The following is a 21,278-nucleotide window of genomic DNA, read 5'->3' as shown; positions in this document are numbered from 1 at the left end:
GCTCCGACGAAGAGTTGCAGAGGCTTGAACGCTAAAGCATCGTACCTTGCACTGAGAGCTAGGCGGGACTTTTATATGATTACGTCACTAGGTGCGGGTCTTTGCAAAAGTCCGGGGAAACATCGGCAGAATGTGCAGGGGTACGTACCTACAACGATCAGACCTCCACATTCAGTGGTCCGCGCCTAGTTCTCGACATCAACTGTTCAAACGACGGCTTTTCCATCCAAATCAACAACCTTCCCAGTCGTTTTGCATCGAAATATCCCCTTAAATCATCTATCCTTGTCATGAACTCTTGAGATACGTCTTTTATGCGCTGACTTGGCGTCGGTTTGCTCCTGGAAATCCCACCTGACCTTGCCTGGGCGCTGTCAGCACGCGCTTCCCCCACTTGCTCGCGACAGGGGAGATGGGCGTCATCAGGAAGAAGGTAGCCGCGAGAGGCGGCGAAGGAGGCGTAAAATATGTTTGCGATGCGTGTTCAGCAGATATAACATCAACGGTAGGTTATTCTCCACCTCGCCGGCGGGCGGTCAACTTGGGGTTGCCGGTTCCGGCGCCGGAATCGGTGCCGAGCCTGCGCCCGCGCCACCCTGCCAACCACACGCCACCGTGCGAGCCATCCCGTCACCTAACGACCACCTGCTAACATAACCAAATAGGTCAGAATTCGATGCGCGCACAGCGCCTGTAATGAATACGACCTCTGCGTTCAATGTTTCGCCAGCGGCCAGTCCAGCAATAACCACCAACCCGCCACGCATCCGTTCCGAGTCATCGAGCAGAACTCGTTCCCCATCTTCGACCGAGAATGGGGCGCCGACGAAGAATTGCTGCTTCTGGAGGGTGCAGAGATCTACGGGCTAGGCTCATGGGCCGACATTGCGAACCACATCGGCGGCTATCGGAACAAGGACGAGGTCAGGGATCATTATTTGAAGGTCTACGTCGGATCCTCCAAGTTCCCTCTCCCCGAACGATGCAGTCCACAGGACATGGAACTGGCCAACGAGATCTCGCGCGAAGAGTTCCAGGCACGGAAGAAGCGGAGAATCGAGGAGAGACGAGAGGCCGCCAAGAATGCCCCAGTTCTCCAGCCCAAGACGAAGCCCACGGCCAGTGTTCCCGCCTGTCACGAGATTCAGGGGTATATGCCTGGTCGCCTGGAATTCGAGACCGAGTATGCGAATGAAGCCGAGGAGGCGGTGCAGCTCATGCAATTCGACCCCGGAGACGGCATCAACCCTCGAACGGGGGAGCTGGAGCCTGAGATGGAGCTCAAGTTGACAGTGATGGAGATCTACAACTGCAGGTTGACGCAACGCGTGGAGCGGAAAAAGGTCGTTTTTGAGCATAATCTTCTCGATTATAGGGAGAACAGCAAGACGGAGAAGAAACGGTCAAAGGAAGAAAGGGATCTGCTTAACAAGGCCAAACCCTTCGCCCGGATGATGAACGGCACCGATTTCGAAGCTCTCTGCCAGGGGCTAATTGATGAGCTCAATCTTCGCCAGGCCATCACTCAGCTCCAGGAGTGGAGAACCCTCCGTATCGGCGACCTGCGGAGCGGCGAGAAATATGAACAAGAAAAGACGCAGCGCATGCAAAAAGCAGTGCCACTGGGATCGATGGATCGGGAGCGGCTGGCGACGACGACGCAGCGTAACAAGCAACAGCCGCCGCCAGACCCGCCAAGTGGCTCGGCGCTCTTGGTTGCCCCTGAGCTGCCAATCCGCTCAGCAGCCTCTGTCGGTGGTACGAACGGAGAAACCGCCAACGGTGATCCGAAGGGCCTCGCAAACGGGAATCACATCAACGACGGCGATGTGGTCGTCGCAAACGGAGCTCCGCAGAAGCAGAAGTTCATCCCTCAGCCCATCCCGGGCATCCAGCCGCTCCCTCTCAGCCAGGAGAATGCGCCGGACTTCCACCTGCTCACTGCTGAAGAGGCCAAGCTCTGCGAAATTTTGCGGCTGCAGCCCAAGCCTTACTTGATGGTCAAGGAGCAGATCCTCAAGGAGGCAGTCAAGGGCAATGGTAGCCTGAGGAAGAAGCAGGCCAAGGAAATCTGCCGTCTAGACCCTCAGAAGGGAAGCAGAATTTTTGATTTCTTTGTCAACGCCGGCTGGGTTGTTAAGGCCTGACACTGTCCGTCGTTGCCTAAGTGAGTGGCAGGCCCATGAATGGAGTCGGGGGCGGATATGCAAGCCTGCATGGTGGATGGGGTAGTTTTTTGAATGGGTTGATGAGGGCTGATGAGCTGGCATCATGAAGGATTGGGCGCTGGCGTTTGGACTAAACGGGATTATACCATGGGTGGAAGATCAGGGCTGTCGGGTTTGAATGATTGAGGTGTATTTATATTACTTACAGGGCTGGCGGAGTACAAACAATGTACATGTTTCCAAATTTAATTATCAAGTGAAACTTGAGACTCTTTTTGTCGACAGGTACCAAGAGCAGCGATGAGGAACATAAGAGGTCACCATGGACCATGTCAGAAGCCAAGCATTCTCAGCCCTCATTCTGCGGCTCTATGTGATTTGACTGGCTCACAAACGAAGGACCGGAACTTGGCATCTACACTCAACACACCTGGTAGGATCATAACTGCTAGAACGGTCAGGTGGTGTTTTAGAAGTCATGGAAGTTGTTGGGGCGATAGAGAGGGAAGTCCAGCGACCAAGTCAAATTGTATTTGGCATCGGGTCACTCGAATATTCCTGGAAACAAATTAGCTTGCAAATTAGCAAGAGAAGCATTAAGATATCTCTAGATAAGAGAACAAGTGCAATTAGAACGCGTATCTTGCAGCAATAGTGGTCGTTGAGGATACGGACAACCTAGAATAAAATGTACCTTGAGGTTGCCCTTGGGGAAGAGCAAGAGGCAGTCCTCGAAACATAAATTCTGGACTTCTATTTGAAGAACTGATGATAGAATCTAGTTCCTCAAGCAGTAGGTTAACTAGGAGTAGTGTTGTTTGGCATGCTGCGACTGCTTGTCTAGGTTATCGAGGCACAACTACTCTTGCTCGCCTCTGTCCCTTTTCCAAGGTGTATAGCTTATAGTCCAGGTTGTGCCTTTAAGCCATACTGCCTTCCTAGGCAGACTCTACTCGAGTCTCAAGCAACAGAAGCTGTAAGTCCTCCGAGGCAATACCAACTGTTGTTCTGTAGACAAGGAGGTTCTCTGCTGAATTCCGCCTTGACGATAAAAAAGGGGGTTGGTTTCCCAAAGTCCAGCAATGTTCCTAATCGTTGCTCTAATGAGAAGTATACGACTTAATTACTTATCAATTTTCATAATATGCATCGCCATTAGACTTCGCAAGGGTTGCCACTTCCAGTCTCTACGAAACGCCTCGCCTGAAGAAATGGCGTCAATCGTGAGCATCTATATTCGGCGTAGCCTAGCTATATCTAAGTGCAGTGCGGCAATTTTTCTATTGGGTCAAGTCGCCGAAACGAAAAAGAAGCAAAAGAAAGCGCCAAATGTCTTGATTGAGACGTCTCGATAGCCTTTCTTCAAGAGAGATATTTGGGAGCTATGGTTGCGGGACCTATGAGTTTAACCCAGCAACGCCTTCATTCCAAGTTTCCAGCCCACAAGAAGAAATGCCGATCAGATAATAAACTAGGTGCCCACATTGTTCCCGATACTGCACTGTAAATCGTTGAATCAAGTATATGGATGTATTGATGTGCACCAGGCCGTTACCCGACCCCCCCAACAACTAGCAATCCCAATGCGTGTGGGGAATTGTGATACGGGAAGCGCAGCTGAGAGCGACCGAGGAGGGTGGGCCTCGAAAGTCAGTGGTTGGATCAAACGTCATTGACCTGCAGCTTTTTAGCCGGGCGTGTTGATGAGGGACGCAGCTGTCTCAGCCCGGCACGGAGGCGCAATGAGATGGAGGAGAGGTTACTTCACAGGAGGAAGATGATACACAGAGGGTCGACGTCAGAGCTGGCTATCATTTCCGCACTAGGCTACAATTGCGACCACCATGTCCTGTGGAGAAAATACTTGGCATCTTCCAATGATGGAAACCTCGCGATATTCATATCCTCGATATTCTCCCTCAGCAACGTGCAGATACGGCCCAGCAGTTGAGAGTCTAGAAACAGAAAGGGGGCCGGATGAAGGCCCGAAGGGCTGGGCCCAACTAGGGTATCTAGTCGTATCTAGCGTATCTATATGTAGGTACACGCTAGACTGCGCCGCCTAACTAACAATTAACCATGTTTAAAGGGGGGCTGGTTGGCGGGGTGTCATCAGTTCGTGAAACAGAAGGAGGTGGAGAGGCCCGCCAAAATAACTACCCCATCCTGGTCCCTCAGCTCTGCCAACTTCTTGTCTTGCAAGATATTGGGAAGCGATGTTTTGCTGTTCATACTTTACTGTAAACACTTAAGCGCTGTGTTTTTCCTTTGACATAACTCTATATAGCAACAAACAGGACGCAACTAGGGACTCTCCCACCCTGAATTTATCCGGTTGGACACCAGGTTTCCGAAATCAGGGGACCTGTTTTGTGGTCGCTTGGCTGTCGCAACAAACAACGTCTCAAGTCTCAGGTCGGGGGCCCGCTCTCGCGACCACCTGCCAAATTCCCCGGTTACCCTGGTCAACCAAGACGGTACTCGAGCCATTCCTGTCCCTCTCTGGCCGACTCTCCGGCGACTCGAGATCGAAATAGGCCTTGACCCAATATCCCAAACAATTGGTGTCCCATACGAGTCGGCTAAACCTCCGAGATCGCCAGCGACCCGGTCAATCCTGTCCTTCTTTTGCATCAGAAGAACAGAGAAACCTCGGGCCCGAACTTCACACACCCTCGCTGCCTGCGAACGAGCAGTTTCCGTCAACCGAGCCAACCCTATTCAACCCCCCCGACACCCACACTCCCCTACACCCTACACGCCCCCGTCGCTCGCCACCAGATCTTCGCACCCTTCACGTTTATGCCGTCCTCGACCCGGCAGCTCTTTTACAGCTCGTTCTAACATTTGCGACGAACCTCCCATGCTTGGTTGAGGAACCTTCAACAAACAAGCATACAAACAAATAGACGGACAAGAAATAATCGGACGGGCTTGACGACGCAAACAGTGACAGTTCCCGCGCAACTACGACGACGAGCCGTCGTCGTCGGTGTGCAGACGCCGGAGCTATCATGGACCACGCAGCGCAAGTCCTGGGGGTAGCCCACGAAATATACTCCCGGGCCGACGAGGAAAAGCAGTCAACAGACGAGCGACCCCCGATTTTCAAGGCGATTGGTATATCATTGGCGATAGGCTCTGGCGCATTCATCGGTACCTCTTTCGTCCTGAAAAAGCTGGGCCTGTTGAAGGCGAACGACAAGTACAAGGAGGTCGCCGGCGAAGGTTACGGATATCTGAAGAATGGCTTCTGGTGGGGGGGCATGCTGCTCATGATCTTTGGCGAGATTCTCAACTTCGTTGCCTATGCCTTCACCGATGCCATCCTGGTCACCCCCTTGGGAGCGCTCTCGGTCGTCATCACGACCGTCCTGTCTGCCATATTCCTGAAGGAGAGGCTGAGCATGGTTGGGAAAGTCGCCTGCTTCCTCTGCATCGTAGGATCGGTCGTCATTGTCATGAACGCTCCGCAGGAGTCCTCGGTCGCCAACATCCAGCAGATGCAGGCCTTTGTCATCACACCAGGCTTCCTCTCCTATACCGGAGTCATTATTATTGGCTCCGCAATCACGGCCTTCTACGCAGGACCGAGATGGGGCAAGAAGAATATGCTCGTCTACATTTCCATATGCAGCTGGGTTGGAGGGCTGAGTGTGGTCGCCACCCAGGGCCTCGGAGCCGCCATTGTCGCCCAGATTGGGGGCAAACCGCAGTTCAACCAGTGGTTCATATATGTCTTGTTGGTCTTTATCATTGGAACTTTGTTGACGGAAATCATCTACCTGAATGTGAGCAACCCCCTTGCCCGCCCGAGAAAACTCCCCGTTGGAACTTCTTTGCTAACCAAACGACCACACACAGAAAGCGCTTAATCTATTTAATGCAGCTATGGTCACACCCACGTATTATGTTTATTTCACCAGCACTACTATCATCACCTCGGCGGTGTTGTTCCAGGGTTTCAAGGGCACGGCGACGTCGATCGTGACGGTTGTCATGGGATTCTTGACCATTTGCTCGGGAGTTGTGCTTCTTCAACTATCAAAATCCGCCAAGGACGTTCCCGATGCGGCGTTGTTTGCCGGAAATCTGGATCAGATTCAGACCATTGCTGAACAGGAGCAGCCTGAGACGGAGCCGAAGGCGGACGCCATTAGGGGCGCAGCCGCCATTGTGCGGAGGTTCTCGACCGCGAGACAGAAAATGGAATACGAAGAGATGAGGCGCCTGCGCGAGGAGAAGATGAGGGAAGAACTGGACCCGGTGAGCGAGGATGGTCAGATGTATGAGTGGGATGGGCTAAGGAGGAGGAGGACCACCATCAGCAGCGTCCACAGGTCAAGGCCCATGACATCTCCGGCCCCCTTCACTCCGCTTCCAGGAACACCACACCCACCCTTGGGAATGTCATACTTCCCCACCGAGGAGGAGATGGCCGCGAATGGCCGGCCCACCTCCCCAGGAGCCCTGTCTAGTATCGTTGGCACGATCCGGTCCCGGGCACGCAGTGTGCTTGCGCCGAATTACCCGGAGATGCCGATCAATCGCCAGGATTTCGGCAAAATCCAGAGCCCCCTGCATCCCGTCCAGCTGACCGAGATTTCGGTTCCTGGTGGCCAGAAAGGGGACGAGCATCCGAACATGTACGGAGGAGGGTACGGACTCCCGTCCGGAAAGACTGCATACGACGGTAGTGGGGCCAGCATGAGCAGCAGCCAGAGGAGGGTTCAGTTTGGCGGTGACAATCGACAAGCATCCCAGGGCAGCGATTCCAGCAGCAATCTTCCGCCGCCGACTCCACCACCACATGGCGCCCGGCGCCAGTTCTCTTTCCAGAATGTCTTCAGACGCCACCAGCAACACGCCCATGGTGTCGACCCTCTCAACGAGGGAGACGCTCCGCACCATCATCGCCCGGGCATCACGCCACGCGGCTACTCGAGCCCTCAAGTGAAGGGGTCGACTGAAGAGGAGAGGTTGGGGTTAGTTACGGGCGACTCGGAATCGCACTCGATGCCCGTGCTGCAGCACTTTGACGACGACGAGGATAATGTCGAGCCGTACGTGGACGACAAGGGGCTTCGATACGGCCGAGGCATCACCAACAGCCCGCCCAGGGGTATTGGGGAGAAGGCCGCCGCGGCCTCGGACCGAGAAGTCGTCGACTACGAGCGGCAACGGGGCCGGTCGAACGAGAGCCGCGGAGGAAGCAGAGACGGTCCCGCGCCGCCGCCGCCGCCGGGGTATAGGAGGCATAGTCCGCCCGAAGGTGGCAACGGCGGGGCGTTCATTTGATTACATGGTATTCAGCGACGGGCGAAGGCGTTCATGATGCAAGGTGACCGACCACGTTTCACCTTTTTCCTCGGCAAGAGCTCTCTTGCTCGCCGAGGAGTTGATGATCCATTGCATGTACGATTTACCTTGGAGGGCGCATATATATGGCATTGGCTGGGGTTCAGCATTCTTGCATGATTCTTGCCATGAGGGATGATTGGACATGATTGGGACGTCGCATTTTGCATTGGCATGTTTTTGTATAATAGACAACCACACCGGCGCGCTGTGTATGTACCTTTTTATCTCTGGGGATAATGCACCACCTAGCGGAGACACGATGGGGGTTGCAGACTCGAGTTAATAGAGTATCTATTCACACTATCATCCGCTTCGAGCCCCCATCATGGTTCAGTCCGCGCTGCTCGTGGATGGCCTATATCTTCGGTCCCGGACCGATTTAGCTTCTATGGAAGGAGAAATAGGAGTTCTGCCGCGGTGATGGGCCTTGGCCGCCCAGAAAATCACGATATTGGAAAAAGGATCGGCCCGCTACCAGATTCCCCATGCATACAGAGTCTGAGCGTGACGGCAAGGTCGAGCACACTCCCTCCTCGGCGATACCGACGGATCGGGATCGAGTTCTCCAACAGGCCATTCTGTAATGTCGCGCCGCCGGCATGCTGTCAGTTTGCAGCAAGAATGGCAGGGGGGGATCTCCCAGTTCTCCAGCTTGTCTTGCTTCAGGAGAACCTGTCCCTCTTCCCCAGATTCCTCTTCTCCACAATGAAAATATCCCGTTCCCAAGTCCAATGCACATCAGGGGTAGTGACTGCTGACCGTCGGCTTTGCAGGCGCAATTTATCTTACTCCCCAGATTGATTGTTCTACACAGAGCCTCTTTCCAACTCTGCCAAAGTCCCACCTCGAAGACTGCCGGCCCGTGTGGGCTGCCGTTTAGCCTGTTTGGTGGCTCACCAGGCGACTCAATGCCGGACTGGTAGCCAAACCATCCCGAGACGTGCGACGTGAACTGCAAGGCATTGCCTGCCAGTAGTTGGTGAGAAACACCCACGGCCCGACCAAGAGGTGATGTACCTCCAGTTGGCTTTCTACCCGTAACAAATAGGATCTAGAGGCTGCCAGCCACGCTTGATGATCGCCGCCAACATGGTCCCGTCAATGCGCCTTGGGCCAGTCGTGTTCCTTGGACTGTTATTTATCTCGTCGAGGGTTGAAGGTTTCTTCCCTCTGTGCCTTACACCGGCTCACTTGCTCGCCTCTGCATCTTGGGTCTTGCTCAGGCCTGTCACTCGTTTGAATAGAACCTTCCCTCACCACGACCAGCTCCCACCTTGACCCGGACTACGGTTGAGATAGCTTTCCCGGGGAGACTAGCAGTATCTCAACAGAAGACTAATACGGGAGGAGTTTTGTCCTTTCAACTGGTCGTAATTCCACGATGGGTCGGGAAGGCGGAAACCCCACCATCAGAATCCTCATGCTAGGGGCTCCTGGGGTGGGCAAGAACTGCCTGGAATCGCGAGTGAGCACACACACACACACACACAGCCTCGGCCTCATTTCGATCCGTTTCCATCTCGTCGTCTTGGGAAGAGACTGACTCGTAGAAAACAAGTTCACCACCACCACGTACCCGCCATTGTACGACCCGGCCTTGACTATCAGCAGCCGGAGATTCTTCACTCTGACACCCCGCCCACCGACTCCTCCGGAGGCAATAACGCGACCCTTGAACACCTCGTATGGGCTGTCAGCGAGATTACCGCTGGTCCGGCAATCCGACCAGGAAGACCCCATCCTAAGCTTCGAGCCGGACTCCCGCCCCAGGTCGGCCTCGTCGACGTTTTCGAATCCGGCCTCGCGCCACCGGAACGAGGAGGGCCATCACAACCAGCCGCAGCAACAACCCCAGCCAGACCCCCCATCTCCGCCAACCGAGCCCCTCCCAACGCCAACCCCGACGCCAGAAGCAACCGCAACGCCAACCCCAGACGCGGACCCCACCCCCTGCGCAGACTGCCTCCGCGAAGCCAACACCTACCTCGTCGAGCTGACCAACTACCCGGCCCTCCAGCGGGCCAAGACGCGCGCGGCCGTCCTCGCGGGCGGCGACTACGACGCCGTCCTGCTGGTCTACGACGTCGGCAGCCGCGCCTCCCTCGAGGCCGTGCGGCCCCTGCACGCCGAGATCCCCCTGCACCACCACCATCGCAGCGGCGGTCACCACCGCCGTAGGGGGTCCGGGCTCAGCCGCAGGCGGAGTAGCCTGTGGCTCGGCGGGGGAAACCTCCCGGCTGGAGACGGGCAGCAGCAGCAGCAGCAGCAGCAGGGCGGCAACTCGCTCGGCGGGAGCCACCACAACGGCTACAGCGTGAGCATCAGCGGCGGCGGCGGGGGCGTGTTCGGCGGCGGCGAGACGGTCGTTGCGCTGGTGGGCAACAAGGCGGACGTGGACGCCGAGTACGACCCCCCGTCGCCCCACCACTGCCACTGCCGCGGCCCCGGCGGCCCCGACCGCGGCCCCAATTGCGGCTGCGCGACCCCGCCCGAGGAGGACGAGCAGCTGCTGCTCGAGGAGAAGCGCGGGGCGCTACAGGAGGCTGACGTCGAGCAGCGCGGGCTGCTGCACCCGCTGTACCGCGGGAGCCAGGTCTTCGAGGAGGGCGGGAGCGGGGACCCGGACGACGAGCAGAGGAAGAAGGAGGGGCGGGCGAGGAGGACGCGCGACGCGCTGATGCTCCTGGGCTTGCTGCCGGGGGCGGGCCCGCGGCGGGACGGATCGGTGGACGCCACCGCCCCGCCGCTGCTGTCGCCGGTATCGCTGGGGCGGGCGAGCAGCCGGCGGTTCCCGGGCGTCGCCGCCATACCCGAGGAGAGGTGGCCGGGGATGCGGAACTCGACGGGCAACGTCGCGGGGCGGAGGTCGGCCATGTCGGCGGACCACGAGCTGCTGCTGGGCAGTGGGCAGCAGCGCATGTCGACGCTGTCGAGGCGGTCGGTGAGGTCGGTGCAGGAGGGCAGGGAGAGGGTGCTGCCGCGGATGCCGGCGCGGGCGCCCAAGACGGAGGCCATCGAAAGGTGGATCCGCACTGGGAGCCCGGCGGGCGCGGGCAAGGACGAGGTTGAGGATGGGGAGATGACGCGGGCCCACTCGCTGGACTCGGAGGCGACGACGGCGTGCAAGAGGCAGGTCTCGAGGCTGGAGGGCGAGATGCTGTCGCGCTCGCTGACACTGAAGGTGCCCTTCTTCGAGACCTCGGCCAAGACGGGCCAGAACGTCGAGGAGGCCTTCGAGGCCATCGTCCGCGAGGTGCTCAGGGAGATGGGCCGCGAGGTCGGCCCCGCAGAGTACAACAAGTGCAGGAGGAAACACGGCCAGAGGGAGGAGGTCAAGAGGCCCGTCGCCGAGGATAAGGACGGGGCCTGGCCCAAGGCCGCCGTGCCCGAGCCGCGGCGGCTGACTCTCAAGCGGAGCAAGATCGCCCTCGACATGTCCTTCGAGGAGGTGTCTCTGAACGCCGAGGGCGAGAATACCGTACGCCGGCGCGAGAGCATGCTGGATCGGTTTAGGAAGGTCTTCACGAGGAAGTCCGCCGTCATGGTTGCCGATGTGCAAGGCTGAGGAAGGGATTAATAGAATGGATTATAATATTTTGTCCTCATTCATAGGGACCTGTCCTACCTAGTCATGTCTTCGCTAATTCCAAAAATAATAACCCCTTACCAGCTATGGTTATCCCCTGCAACGCCTTGCTATGCAATTTCCGTGTTGTTCCCAAATGATGCAAACATAAGCCTTGTTCTGTACGGATGCTCTTCACCAGTCGACGGCCCAACCGTTCTCGTCAAGGAACTCCTCGCAAGCCTGCTTCAAGCCAAGATTTGGCCGGAGCTCAGAAGCCAAGAGGGGTTCCCGAGTGAGTGGGTCGGTCGGGTGTCTCCTCAGGTGTTCCATTATTGAGGCGCGCTCGTACGACTTGCCCGTCTTGGTCTGCCATTCTCAGTTAGCAAATCATGCTCGGCCCCCCACTCGTGCGCAAACGGGCCATCCTCACGATTACGGGGTCGACCATGATGCCGAAGCTGATGTCGTCGATGGCCCAGTCCGGGACGGTCCTCCTCCTATCCTCGGACACGCGAGCCCTTTCAAAGATGTTGCGCAGCTGGGCCATCTTCTGCTCCCACTCCAGCCCGATCTCCCGCCTGTCCGCCTCGCCGGCGGCGTCCCGGAGCATCCCGTCCCGCTCGCCCTGCATCAGGGCGAGGACCTCGCTCTCCACCTCGGCGCCCTCCCGCTTCCGGCGCCGCTCCATGTCGTCCCAGTGCTCCTTTTTGCACTTCAGCACCTGGGCTGTGATGGAGGCGAGGGACTTGTCGCCCGAGACCACGCACAGCTCGTGGGCGCGCTTGGCATGCTCCAGGGCGTCGGCGGGGTTGTGGAGGGCGAGCTGCGCCTGGGAGAGGTAGTAATGGGCTTTCATGCTGTCGGGCGAGAGCTCGAGGCAGTCGTTGCAGTCCGACACCACCGAGTCCCACAGGGACATCTTAAGTCTCGCCATGGCGCGGTTGGTGTAGAGCGCCGGGTTCTTCGGGTCCGCTATCAAGCTACAGCAAAAAAAAGAGGGGACTATCAGCCGGCCCAGTTGGCCATCTGTGCGCCGGGAAGAAAGAGCTCACGCTTTGGAGTAGAGAGCCTCGGCGCTCACATAGTCGTGATTCTGGAAGTAGCGATTGCCCTCCTCCTTGAGGAGAAGAGATTTGGACATGGTCACTGAGCTCCGATAGCGGGGGTGCTGGAGGTGATTTAACTATACGGTTGAAGGCAAGTAGCAAGGCGAAGGTAGCTGAGATATGAAGAATGAAGGGAAAGCAGAACCTAGGGAGGGGTATTAGAGATTCCAGAAAAGGAGTAAAATCAGGTGGGCAATTATATCTGTAAGATGGAAGCGTTGATCACTGAAGGCCAGAGCTCGGGATGCTCTTAAGGCGGGGCAACTGGCTAGGGTCCTCTTAGCTCCCGAGCAGCAGACTGTCGGCGAAGATGATTTGTCAGAGGTCGGGTCTCAGAAGATTCCAGAAACAATCCGACTTTTGATTGGACATGACCCTGGCTGCTTCCTCATCCGTACAAAGAGGGCTACGTCACCCTCAGACTTAGATGCTGTTTCTTGGGTGTAGGAGACCAAAGAAATAGGGGGTTGCAGCGAAGCTAACCATGGGCGAAACTTGGCCGGGAAAGTAGAAAGGCAAGTGAGGGCAGAGCCACGAGAAATAAATCAGGGGAGTGAAAGAGTCTATCCGACAGGACATATCAACCGAATCACTATCTACCCCCAAGGTAACGATGGCTTGGTCAATAACCCTCTTGAGATCCATGCTCCCCAGACAGACCTTAATTCACCTCGTAGCTCCTCGTTCCCGTTTCCTCTCCCTTTAAAATGCTGGCACGTTCAATACATGTCCACAAGACCATGTCACACGCCTGCCCAACGACCTCCAAAGGCCTCGACCAACGGGGCTCAGCTTTGGGAAGCCCGCCATTTAGGCAGGGCCCCAGATGGGCTCAGAAGCCGACTGGTATAGATGCTGCAGCCATTTTGTGTGATGTCCTGGGTGCAAAAGGTGGTTGCATATCCCTTGGACTTTCATTTCGCTCCACGAACCATGACGTTCGATCTGCTAGGAGCTCGGGGCTGAGACGTATCTACATCCTCTTCGGATTAGCATCTGGCCATCTGGGCAGTAAAGCCAACTCGGAGCCGGGAGAACGCTTACTGAGATGGACTGACCTGCCCAATTTTATATCTCGGCATATCTTCGCACATGCAGCCAAAAACGGGCCAAAATAATTTGAAGCCTCCATGGCCTGCACTAGGAGCCCCCAAGCTTATGACAGTGGATCGATATGCGGACAGGTAGCAAGTATTCCGGATAGTCCTTTGCCACAGGATGGTGGCAAAGGATTACGTCGAACCGGGAGTTGACTAGGTGTTGGTCTTGTTGAGCACCCGCTTCCGATTGTAGAGATCCGTGTTCAGCACGTTGGTGAAGCCGCGCGCCTTCAGGTCCTCTTGGATCTTGCTGACCTGGCGACCATCCCTCAACCAGTTGTCAACCTCGGCGGCCATGTAAGCGGGAAGCTTCCTCGCCCTCGGGTCCGAGGTCTCGTCGGACGGGCCGTGGTTGTGGACCTTGTTCGCGGCGTTCGGGTAGTGCAGGACCCACAGGTCGGAGCCCTTTGTAGTCTCGACCAGCTCGAACTTGAACATGCAGCCGCACTTCTTGGAGGCGCGCTCCGTCGTCGGCTTCCGGCGCCCCTCGGCCTTGGCCTGCAGGATCAGCGACTCGTCGACGGGCCCGCGGTGGTGGCGCGTCTCCCCGCCGCGGTAGCACACCCAGCGCACCTTCTTCTTGCCCTGCACCTTGGCCCCCGCGATGCGCATGCTGTAGCCCCGCGGGATCGTCCACTGGTCCAGCTCGGCCTGCATCGAGTCCCGCGACGATATAGTGTAGCCCTGCGGGGGCGCCTCGAGCGGCGTGAAGGCGCCGAGGCCGAGGCCGGGGCTGGGGCCGGGGCCGGAGCCGGGGCTGGTCGCGGTCGGGCCGTTGGCGGGGTGGTTCAACAGCATCGCCTGCGTGCTTGTGTTGCCCAGCGTGACTGCCGCGGCGGGCGGCGCCGCGGAGGGATCCGGCGACATGGGATTGAATGCCTGGACCCGAACGGCAGTTTCGATCCGTTGAAGTCGTTGTTCGATCGACGCGAGGGTGTTGAGGAGCGTCGTGAGCTGGCTGGGCGGGAGCCCAGTGAGCTCCGCCATGGCTGCAACGCGTGGGGTTGGTGCTGTCCTAGGCTATAGTTTCTGGGAAATAAGGTTGGCCACGTCGTAAATCGGGCTCAAATACGGTGCGTGTACAAAGATGGTTCGCTGTACACCTTAAGAAAGTCCAATCACGGATGTTGACGTTGGTGTTGGTGGATTGAGGAGAGAGAGGTCGAAGCTATCACGTGGGTATGCATGAATCGTCCTATCCTGCGTGAAACTTGTACCCACTTTTTCCGGGAAGGCATGGATGTTTGCTACCTTAATTATGCGGCTACATACGGAGAATACATAGATACATGCCTACGGATCCGTACATTCTGCAGCACTACTAAATGCAAGCATTAGGTTGGATCCCACCCTCTCACTCTAAAGGCTTGCGTCCACTGGCAATGATCGATGTCCAGGTCAAATCCCAGCCCTTTCCTCCATATTTCTCTCCCAAATAGTCCTCTACCAGCTTCTTCACCTCGTCCAACCCATGCTCCTTCTTGAGCTCCTCACTCCAGCGTGCGTTGATAAGCCACTCAAGCATTGAACTGTAGTTATTCACGAATTGGGCGGCGCTCTCGATGGGCTGCAGGTGCGAGAGCACGTCCACCTTGACGTCCTCGAGGCCCTGGTCATGCAGCGTCTTCTTGATCCAGTTGACATCGGACCAATCTCCCCACTTTGTTGTCTGCATTTTCATCGAGCAGGAAGCTTCGAACGGGAACGATGCAAACGCGTCCCTTACGCCCTCTGCCCATCCGATCCCCCCCTTGTGCCAAGTGGTAAAGCCAAGCATCCCGCCCGGCTTCAGGACCCGGAGGCACTCTGTCTCGCTATTATTAGCTCCCGATCCGGCACCGCTCTCTGCTGGGATTTGGATTCACCTTTTAGGGCTGCCTCAGAATCCGGTATCACGTGGAAGGTGATGTTGGCGGTGACGTGCGTGAACGATGCACTAGGCAGCTGCATGTCCTGTCTATTTTGTTAGCACCGAGTTGAAGAGGTGGCATTGGTTCGTTCAGACCTGGGCGTCAATGACTCTGCTCTCCGTGTTGACCCAATTCTGCTCCACGATCCTTTGCTTGACAATCTCGACCATATTCTCGGCAAAGTCGGCCGAAACGATCTTGCTCTGGGCAAGGATCGTGGGGCTGATCCTGCTTTGTACTTCGGCCCCAACGATGCCAGACCCGGCGCCGTTATCAAGGAGTTCGAAAGGCGCGTTGGTGTTTTCGTCGAGTCCGATCTGCCTTAGCATATGGACCGCCAGGGGACCGCTGACGAGTCGCATGAACTCAAAGACCTTGTCTGCCATGTACTCGTAGCCCTCGTTCCCAAACTTCTTGTAGAACTTGTGCATTTCTCGTTCGGATTTTTCTTGATCCATGTTGGATGTCTCAATCACTTCCGTGCTTGTCAGGGAGATGGGCTGCTGTCAATGAGTCACTTTTGGGGATGATGAATGATGCAGATAACTCTTCAAAACTGCTGAAATATGCCATATATATACACAATATACACGCCTGTATGAAAGTTTCCGAAAAGGTTCCGTGGTCAATGACCCTGGTTGTGAGTTCCTGCTCCTCCAATCTCACTTGGAGGTTGGTTAGCTCGTTACATTGATCCCAAGCCGGAGACTCCGCTCTGGCAATTCATTCTAGGAATTTTGGTATAGAATTTGGAGCTTTGCCTTAAATCTGGGGTCGGTTTTCTACTTACAATGTACCTCACTAACAAGCCAAGAGAGGGTTTAGATCTCAAGTCTCCGAAAAGTGTCCGACACACGTGTGAGCCCCAAAGAGGTTCTTGCGCTACAGCCATTCCTTTGGCTCCTGTCCTTTTCATAGACATGGGGCAAGGACATTCCCCGAATCCTTCAAGGTGGGGAAGAGAACGGGGTTGCATGTGCTGGCCTTCTATGTTTTGACTTTCTGTATAGCAACTCCTTCAGACATGCAAGCTCGATTGCACTCTCTTGTGCACTTCCTTATGCACTTTCATGAAGTGTCTCACAGTGGAGTGACAAGGTATTATTGACGACGTATCCTTGGCTTCGGTCATCATCTTGATGGACAGCTCTTGGAGATCGAATCAACATCCTCCTAGGGTGCTTATGGCAGTCTAGGCTGAGACCGGGGGGCTCCGAAAAACCTCCATGAGACGAGACAATTAAGCTCAATTCTCAATCATAGAAAGCTCGGATGTTCTTGGCAGGGTCGGGAGCTCGCCCGCCGAGGTGGAGGCAAACGGGTCCTGGGGCTATATACCGTATCATAAAGCGAACGTTACAGCCTCTGAGGAGCTCCAACTCTCCACTGGATGTTTCCTCACGATCAATATAAGTGAGGATATTGCAAATGAGGGGTAGGCGTATCCCAGATCGCCCTAGAAGGGGGCAAGGTTCAATCCCGCATCGTCGCTCAAGACTTGAGGCTACCAGTGCAGAATTACCCATGAGATGAGTGATGACGCTGCTTGATTCTTCACCGGCAAAATTTAGGGCAGGGGCCAGGATAGATGAATCAACAGGGAGACTCGGGCTCTTCCGAGAGGAGACATTGGCACACCTCATCTCGCGGCCAAGCTACAGGACTGGAGGACCTTGGACCACTGCCTCCTCCGCTTCTGCTGAGGGAATTGACCCCCTCGTTTCCTTTTTTTTATGTTCTGTTTCTTTACCATTATGTGAAACAAAAAGAGGCGAGCCGGATCGCCCCTGGGATCTCTTGGCCGACCGGCAGCACGAAATATCCCGAAAAGAACCTGGTTTAGGCTAGAAAGAATGGAAGAACCGACGGAAGAACTGCCACGTAACTGGTAATTAAAATCCCACTCTACCGCTCTATAAGGCCAAAGCTTAAACTTCTCTCGCATGCCGGTAGTGGCTAGGGGGGACCACAAGCGGAATCCAACATCCAACGTAGCGGGAGGCTCGCAGATGCCGAGGCCTGCTTTCATATTACCTTACATGAATGGAGTATAGGAAGGATATTCAGCATTCCCCTCTTTGAATTGGCGCAAACGTTTCATTATGTCCGGGCGGGTACCTCAATATGAATCGGGTCTCGCCAGGCCCTGCCTGCCACGAAGCCACGCAGACTGTCGAGTTCGCTGGTAAATACTGAAATGGGACTTAAGGGGCCCTTGCCTCACCCCATCCTTGGCTAGCGGCCGTGGCATTGAGAAGTCCATTGCCTCCCTCCGTGAAGCTCTGTCACCCAATCGACGCGGCACAGCCCTGACACCGGATCCCAGCCCCCAATCGCAGCTTCCAGTCCGCCGCCATGAGCCTCACGTACTTTGTCAGGGCATCTGTTGCCTTGGCACTCACTCTCGCGGTACTCGTCCGGTCCGCCACGGCCGCGGCGGCCGTGTGCCAATACACCATGCCGGCCGAGAAAGGAGATACCTGCAATTCCTTTACGACACGCTGGGGCATCCCTCTCGATGTATTCCTGCGCAACAACCCGGCCCTGTCAAACTGCGTGCTAAGCGCTGGCCAGGAGTATTGTGTTGACCTGATCGATACATACTCCCTTCCCCCCAATACCCCCACCGCTACCGCCAGCGCCCCTGTCGGGATACCAACGGCGTCGGGCCCAATTAGTGAGGATGGCCGTTGTGGGCCGGACGGTGGAAACCAGGTGTGCCCAGACTCGGAATACGGGGACTGCTGCTCGGATGAAGGGTGGTGCGGAAGCGCGTCAGACCACTGCGGAACCGGTTGCCTCGCTGGCTTTGGTTTCTGTTACGGGGGGCCGGGAGCGGGCATTACTGTCACCAAGACTGCGACTGAGACTAGGACTGCGACTCAGACTAAGACTGCGACCGAGACCAAGACTGCGACTGTTACGTCTACCCGCCCTCCGCCTTCATCGACTCTGACACAGACGGCTTATATCTACACCACGGTCACGATCGAGACGACAGACATAGAGACCACCTTTTCAACATCCACCATCCCCAAGACGACAAGCATCAGCGTCACTGTCACGAGGACCGCGACCAATACGATCACCGCAACCTCGACGAACGTGGTCAACAGCACCAGGATATCAACCTCCGTCTCGACCGTGCCGACCACAGTCGTGCAAACCAAGACTGCGACAAGCACAGTCGTTGTGACTTCAACGGGCGTCGTCAACACCACCTCGACGTTTACCCTGACTTCGACAACGGGTGTCTCCAACCGGACCTGCGTAACCACCTCGGTTGAGATTTTCCCCAGCACGGTCGTCATGACGCAAACGAGCACAGTACTGGAAACCTCGGTCGTCACAAACGTGATCGACCGCACCGTGACTGCCACGTCCGTCACGACCGTGCCAAGCACCGTCGTCCAGACCAGAACAACGGTGACGACATCCACGGCCGTGAAGACAAGCACCTCGGTCGCGACCAGCACCGCCCTCGCAACATCGACGACGGTGCTGACCAAGACGTCGGACGTCTTCGTCACGGAGACAGCCACCGCAACAGCCACAGCCACAACCACGTCCGACGTGTTCGTCACCCGGACAACCACGTCAGACGTCCTCGTCACCCACACGACCACATCCGACGTCCTGGTCACGCGCACCACCACGTCCGACGTGCTCGTCACCCACACCACCACGTCCAACGTGCTCGTCACGCGCACCACCACGTCCAGCGTCCGCGTCACCTCGACGGCCGAGGTGCTCGTCACGCGCACCACGACGATAACCTCGGTCGAGACGCAAGCCGCCCCGACCACGACGAGCGCAGCTGCGCCACCGCCGCCGCCGCCGCCGGCTTCGACGAGTGTTGCGGAGCCGACTTCGACGAGCGTCGCTGCCCCGTCCGAAACAGCGGCCCCGTAGGTGGAGTTTTGAAGGTTGATGGATGATGGTGAGACTTGGGGGGGGGGAGAGGGATTTCGGGTTCGCTTGGGCATGCAGGACCGAATGCGGCCAGGCGTTTTCGTTTTTGATGTTCCAAGGTAGTCTCTCCATGTACCATTGTTTCAAGACGGAGCTCTGGGATTCGATTCTTTTCCCATTTCAATGTTCATAGTTTTTTAAATACGGCTCTGTATTTCTTTGGCATGTCGTCAAAAAAATTCCAAAAAGCGGTCTAATTATTCAACCCGCCGTTGCAAAAGAGAGAGGAACGATCCACAGGATGTCCCATCTCGATCATCATAAATAACTCATGACTGTCCCTTTGACGACTGTGGGATGGAACTACGGTGATCCGTATTTCTTCTTCTTGTGCTTATGCCCGGCGGCGGCGGCGTGTTTAGACGAGAGAGGCGGGGTGAGATCACGACAGTGCGCCGGGTTGATGATTTCGTACCCGGGTTCTTGGTCGCCACGGGCAGGGACGGTCCCGCCCGGGTCGGCTGCGACGGGTAAGCTGCCGCTCCAGGTTGCACCGGGTCGAGCTGGGGCTCTTCCGGGATGTCGCCTGCGCTACTCCTACACGATATATCCGAGAAGAATGACACGGAACTCTGCGACATCCTGCGACATCCTCGTCACCTACCAAAACGGCAACCGAGACTTATTTTGTTCGTTGACCCGAGGCTCCAGGTACCGCCTGCTTTGACCGCGAGGTCGACTGCAAATCAAGACAAGAAAGAGTCAGCATGCCTGCACCCTAGCCTGCCCCAACTGACATCACCCTGTCGTTGCCACCACGCCGAAATTTAGTTTAACCTGTTTCTATTTTAGGTAAATCCACAACACTAGACATTCTGAAACTAGGCTTACGTTAAGTGTCATCGGGGTTACTGTGGCAAGAGGGCTCTCTAGGTGCTGTTCTCTGCGGGTCCTTGGCCGTGGTCTTCGGCTCTGTCGTCTGCGTGGCCTTGGGCCGCCTTGAATTCATCGTCGAGCTTTTTATACTCTTGATACCACTCCTTCATCTGTGCGTTCGTACCCCCCGCAGTAAGCTGTGCAAAGACCTGCGCCTTTTTCGATGCGATTTCTTTTGCGGAAAGCATGGTGACGGACTGAGAGTTGGGAACGCTAAAAGTTCTGAATGGAGACGGCGAGAATATTTAGGCTGCTTGGTTGATAGAGAAGATGTATCTGTGTGTATGTCCGCGATGAAAAAGGATTGATGGCGCGACTGGCGAGATCACACTTGCAAAGCAAAGTAAAGCAAGTACGTAGGCAGGTAGGTAGGTTGATTGAGGGCCAGTATGGTCACGTGGGCGATGTGCCCATTGGCACCCCCTGCTAATTACTTTCCGTTCCTTCCTAGTGACGTCGCAAGCATCACCGGTCAACCTCGTGAATTGAAGCCTGACCCTCCCAATTGAAGTCAGAGGCCGGACGGGGACTCGGATGCTTCCTCTACCCTCTGTCGGTGAGTGTTGCGGAGGACTTTCCGGATATTTCGGCTCTTCTTGTTGCATGCCTGTCCGTAGGCCTCGTAGTCCTCGTCTTGCCGCGTGCGTTGCAATCGGCGACGGAGTTGTTGTACCTCTGTGCAGATGTCCTTGCATTCCTGGTTGAATACTGGGACGGAGCGTGGGGATGGATTGGACCATGGTGTGGACGCCTCGATACCGGCGCTGAGCGCCTCGACGAGGATGGAGACAAATCGATCGATGCTCTCTTCGTTCCTGAGCTCTGGGGATTCGTCAATTCGGGAGAGGTGTTCCTGGACGGTCCGCCGGAGTACCCCGTCGTCGGTCTTGGTCCACATGCGTTTTCTTGTCGGCGTCGCCGATTGCCAGGTCCAGTCTATACCCACGGCGATCGGCAGGTAGTCTGAGTTGCAGTCCAAGCACTCATCAATCTGGCAGTGGATGGCCCGGGACGTTACGTCCTCGGAGGCGAAGGTTAGGTCAATCGTGGTGTCCCTTTCCTGCCATCGGTGTGTCGGAGTTCCACGTACTGTGAGCAGCTGTAGCTGGAAGTACTCGAGGATCGTAAGGAGCTGTCGGACGCTTGGCCCATTCGCGATGCGCCGATCTACCGTGGACCAAAGAGGGTGGTGTAAGTTAAAGTCTCCAAGGACGATG

General features: G+C 56.3%; 7 protein-coding genes across 7 annotated transcripts; 4 read left to right on the top strand and 3 right to left on the bottom strand.

The window, feature by feature from the left end:
• Nucleotides 1-117: 117 nt before the first annotated feature.
• On the top strand, nt 118-2,259 carry QBC33DRAFT_45092 (transcriptional adaptor 2). Its single transcript, XM_060424584.1, has 2 exons — nt 118-505; nt 666-2,259. Exons 1-2 carry the CDS (start codon nt 413-415, stop codon nt 2,145-2,147), a joined length of 1,575 nt encoding a protein of 524 aa, XP_060284338.1. The 5' UTR covers nt 118-412; the 3' UTR covers nt 2,148-2,259.
• A 2,733-nt stretch (nt 2,260-4,992) lies between these two features.
• QBC33DRAFT_45031 (putative non-imprinted in prader-willi angelman syndrome region protein 2 protein) lies at nt 4,993-7,472 on the top strand. Its single transcript, XM_060424558.1, has 2 exons — nt 4,993-5,959; nt 6,033-7,472. Exons 1-2 carry the CDS (start codon nt 5,183-5,185, stop codon nt 7,464-7,466), a joined length of 2,211 nt encoding a protein of 736 aa, XP_060284337.1. The 5' UTR covers nt 4,993-5,182; the 3' UTR covers nt 7,467-7,472.
• A 2,521-nt stretch (nt 7,473-9,993) lies between these two features.
• QBC33DRAFT_536311 (uncharacterized protein) lies at nt 9,994-11,463 on the top strand. Its single transcript, XM_060427697.1, has 2 exons — nt 9,994-11,090; nt 11,155-11,463. Exons 1-2 carry the CDS (start codon nt 10,207-10,209, stop codon nt 11,156-11,158), a joined length of 888 nt encoding a protein of 295 aa, XP_060284336.1. The 5' UTR covers nt 9,994-10,206; the 3' UTR covers nt 11,159-11,463.
• On the bottom strand, nt 11,290-12,238 carry QBC33DRAFT_449653 (U-box domain-containing protein; the record flags this gene model as incomplete). The annotated part of the gene is made up of 3 exons (XM_060424529.1): nt 11,290-11,463; nt 11,528-12,077; nt 12,150-12,238. The coding sequence occupies 3 exons, from the start codon at nt 12,236-12,238 to the stop codon at nt 11,290-11,292; spliced, it is 813 nt and encodes a 270-aa protein (XP_060284335.1).
• A 1,218-nt stretch (nt 12,239-13,456) lies between these two features.
• QBC33DRAFT_577774 (uncharacterized protein) lies at nt 13,457-15,671 on the bottom strand (the record flags this gene model as incomplete). The annotated part of the gene is made up of 5 exons (XM_060431008.1): nt 13,457-14,318; nt 14,436-14,503; nt 14,751-15,109; nt 15,169-15,247; nt 15,309-15,671. 5 exons carry the CDS (start codon nt 15,669-15,671, stop codon nt 13,457-13,459), a joined length of 1,731 nt encoding a protein of 576 aa, XP_060284334.1.
• Nucleotides 15,672-17,462: 1,791 nt separating this feature from the next.
• On the top strand, nt 17,463-19,291 carry QBC33DRAFT_44922 (uncharacterized protein). The gene has a single exon (XM_060424508.1). The coding sequence runs from the start codon at nt 17,569-17,571 to the stop codon at nt 19,123-19,125; it is 1,557 nt and encodes a 518-aa protein (XP_060284333.1). The 5' UTR covers nt 17,463-17,568; the 3' UTR covers nt 19,126-19,291.
• A 435-nt stretch (nt 19,292-19,726) lies between these two features.
• On the bottom strand, nt 19,727-20,417 carry QBC33DRAFT_569161 (uncharacterized protein). The gene is made up of 2 exons (XM_060430532.1): nt 20,017-20,417; nt 19,727-19,962 (listed from the first exon to the last, which is right to left on the bottom strand). Exon 1 carries the CDS (start codon nt 20,247-20,249, stop codon nt 20,055-20,057), a length of 195 nt encoding a protein of 64 aa, XP_060284332.1. The 5' UTR covers nt 20,250-20,417; the 3' UTR covers nt 19,727-19,962; nt 20,017-20,054.
• Between the last annotated feature and the right edge of the window lie 861 nt (nt 20,418-21,278).

Source organism: Phialemonium atrogriseum (genome assembly GCF_030411735.1).
Source record: "Phialemonium atrogriseum strain 8032-3 unplaced genomic scaffold QBC33scaffold_10, whole genome shotgun sequence".
Taxonomy (NCBI): Eukaryota; Fungi; Ascomycota; class Sordariomycetes; order Cephalothecales; family Cephalothecaceae; genus Phialemonium; species Phialemonium atrogriseum.
This window is presented reverse-complemented; position numbering and strand designations above follow the sequence as displayed.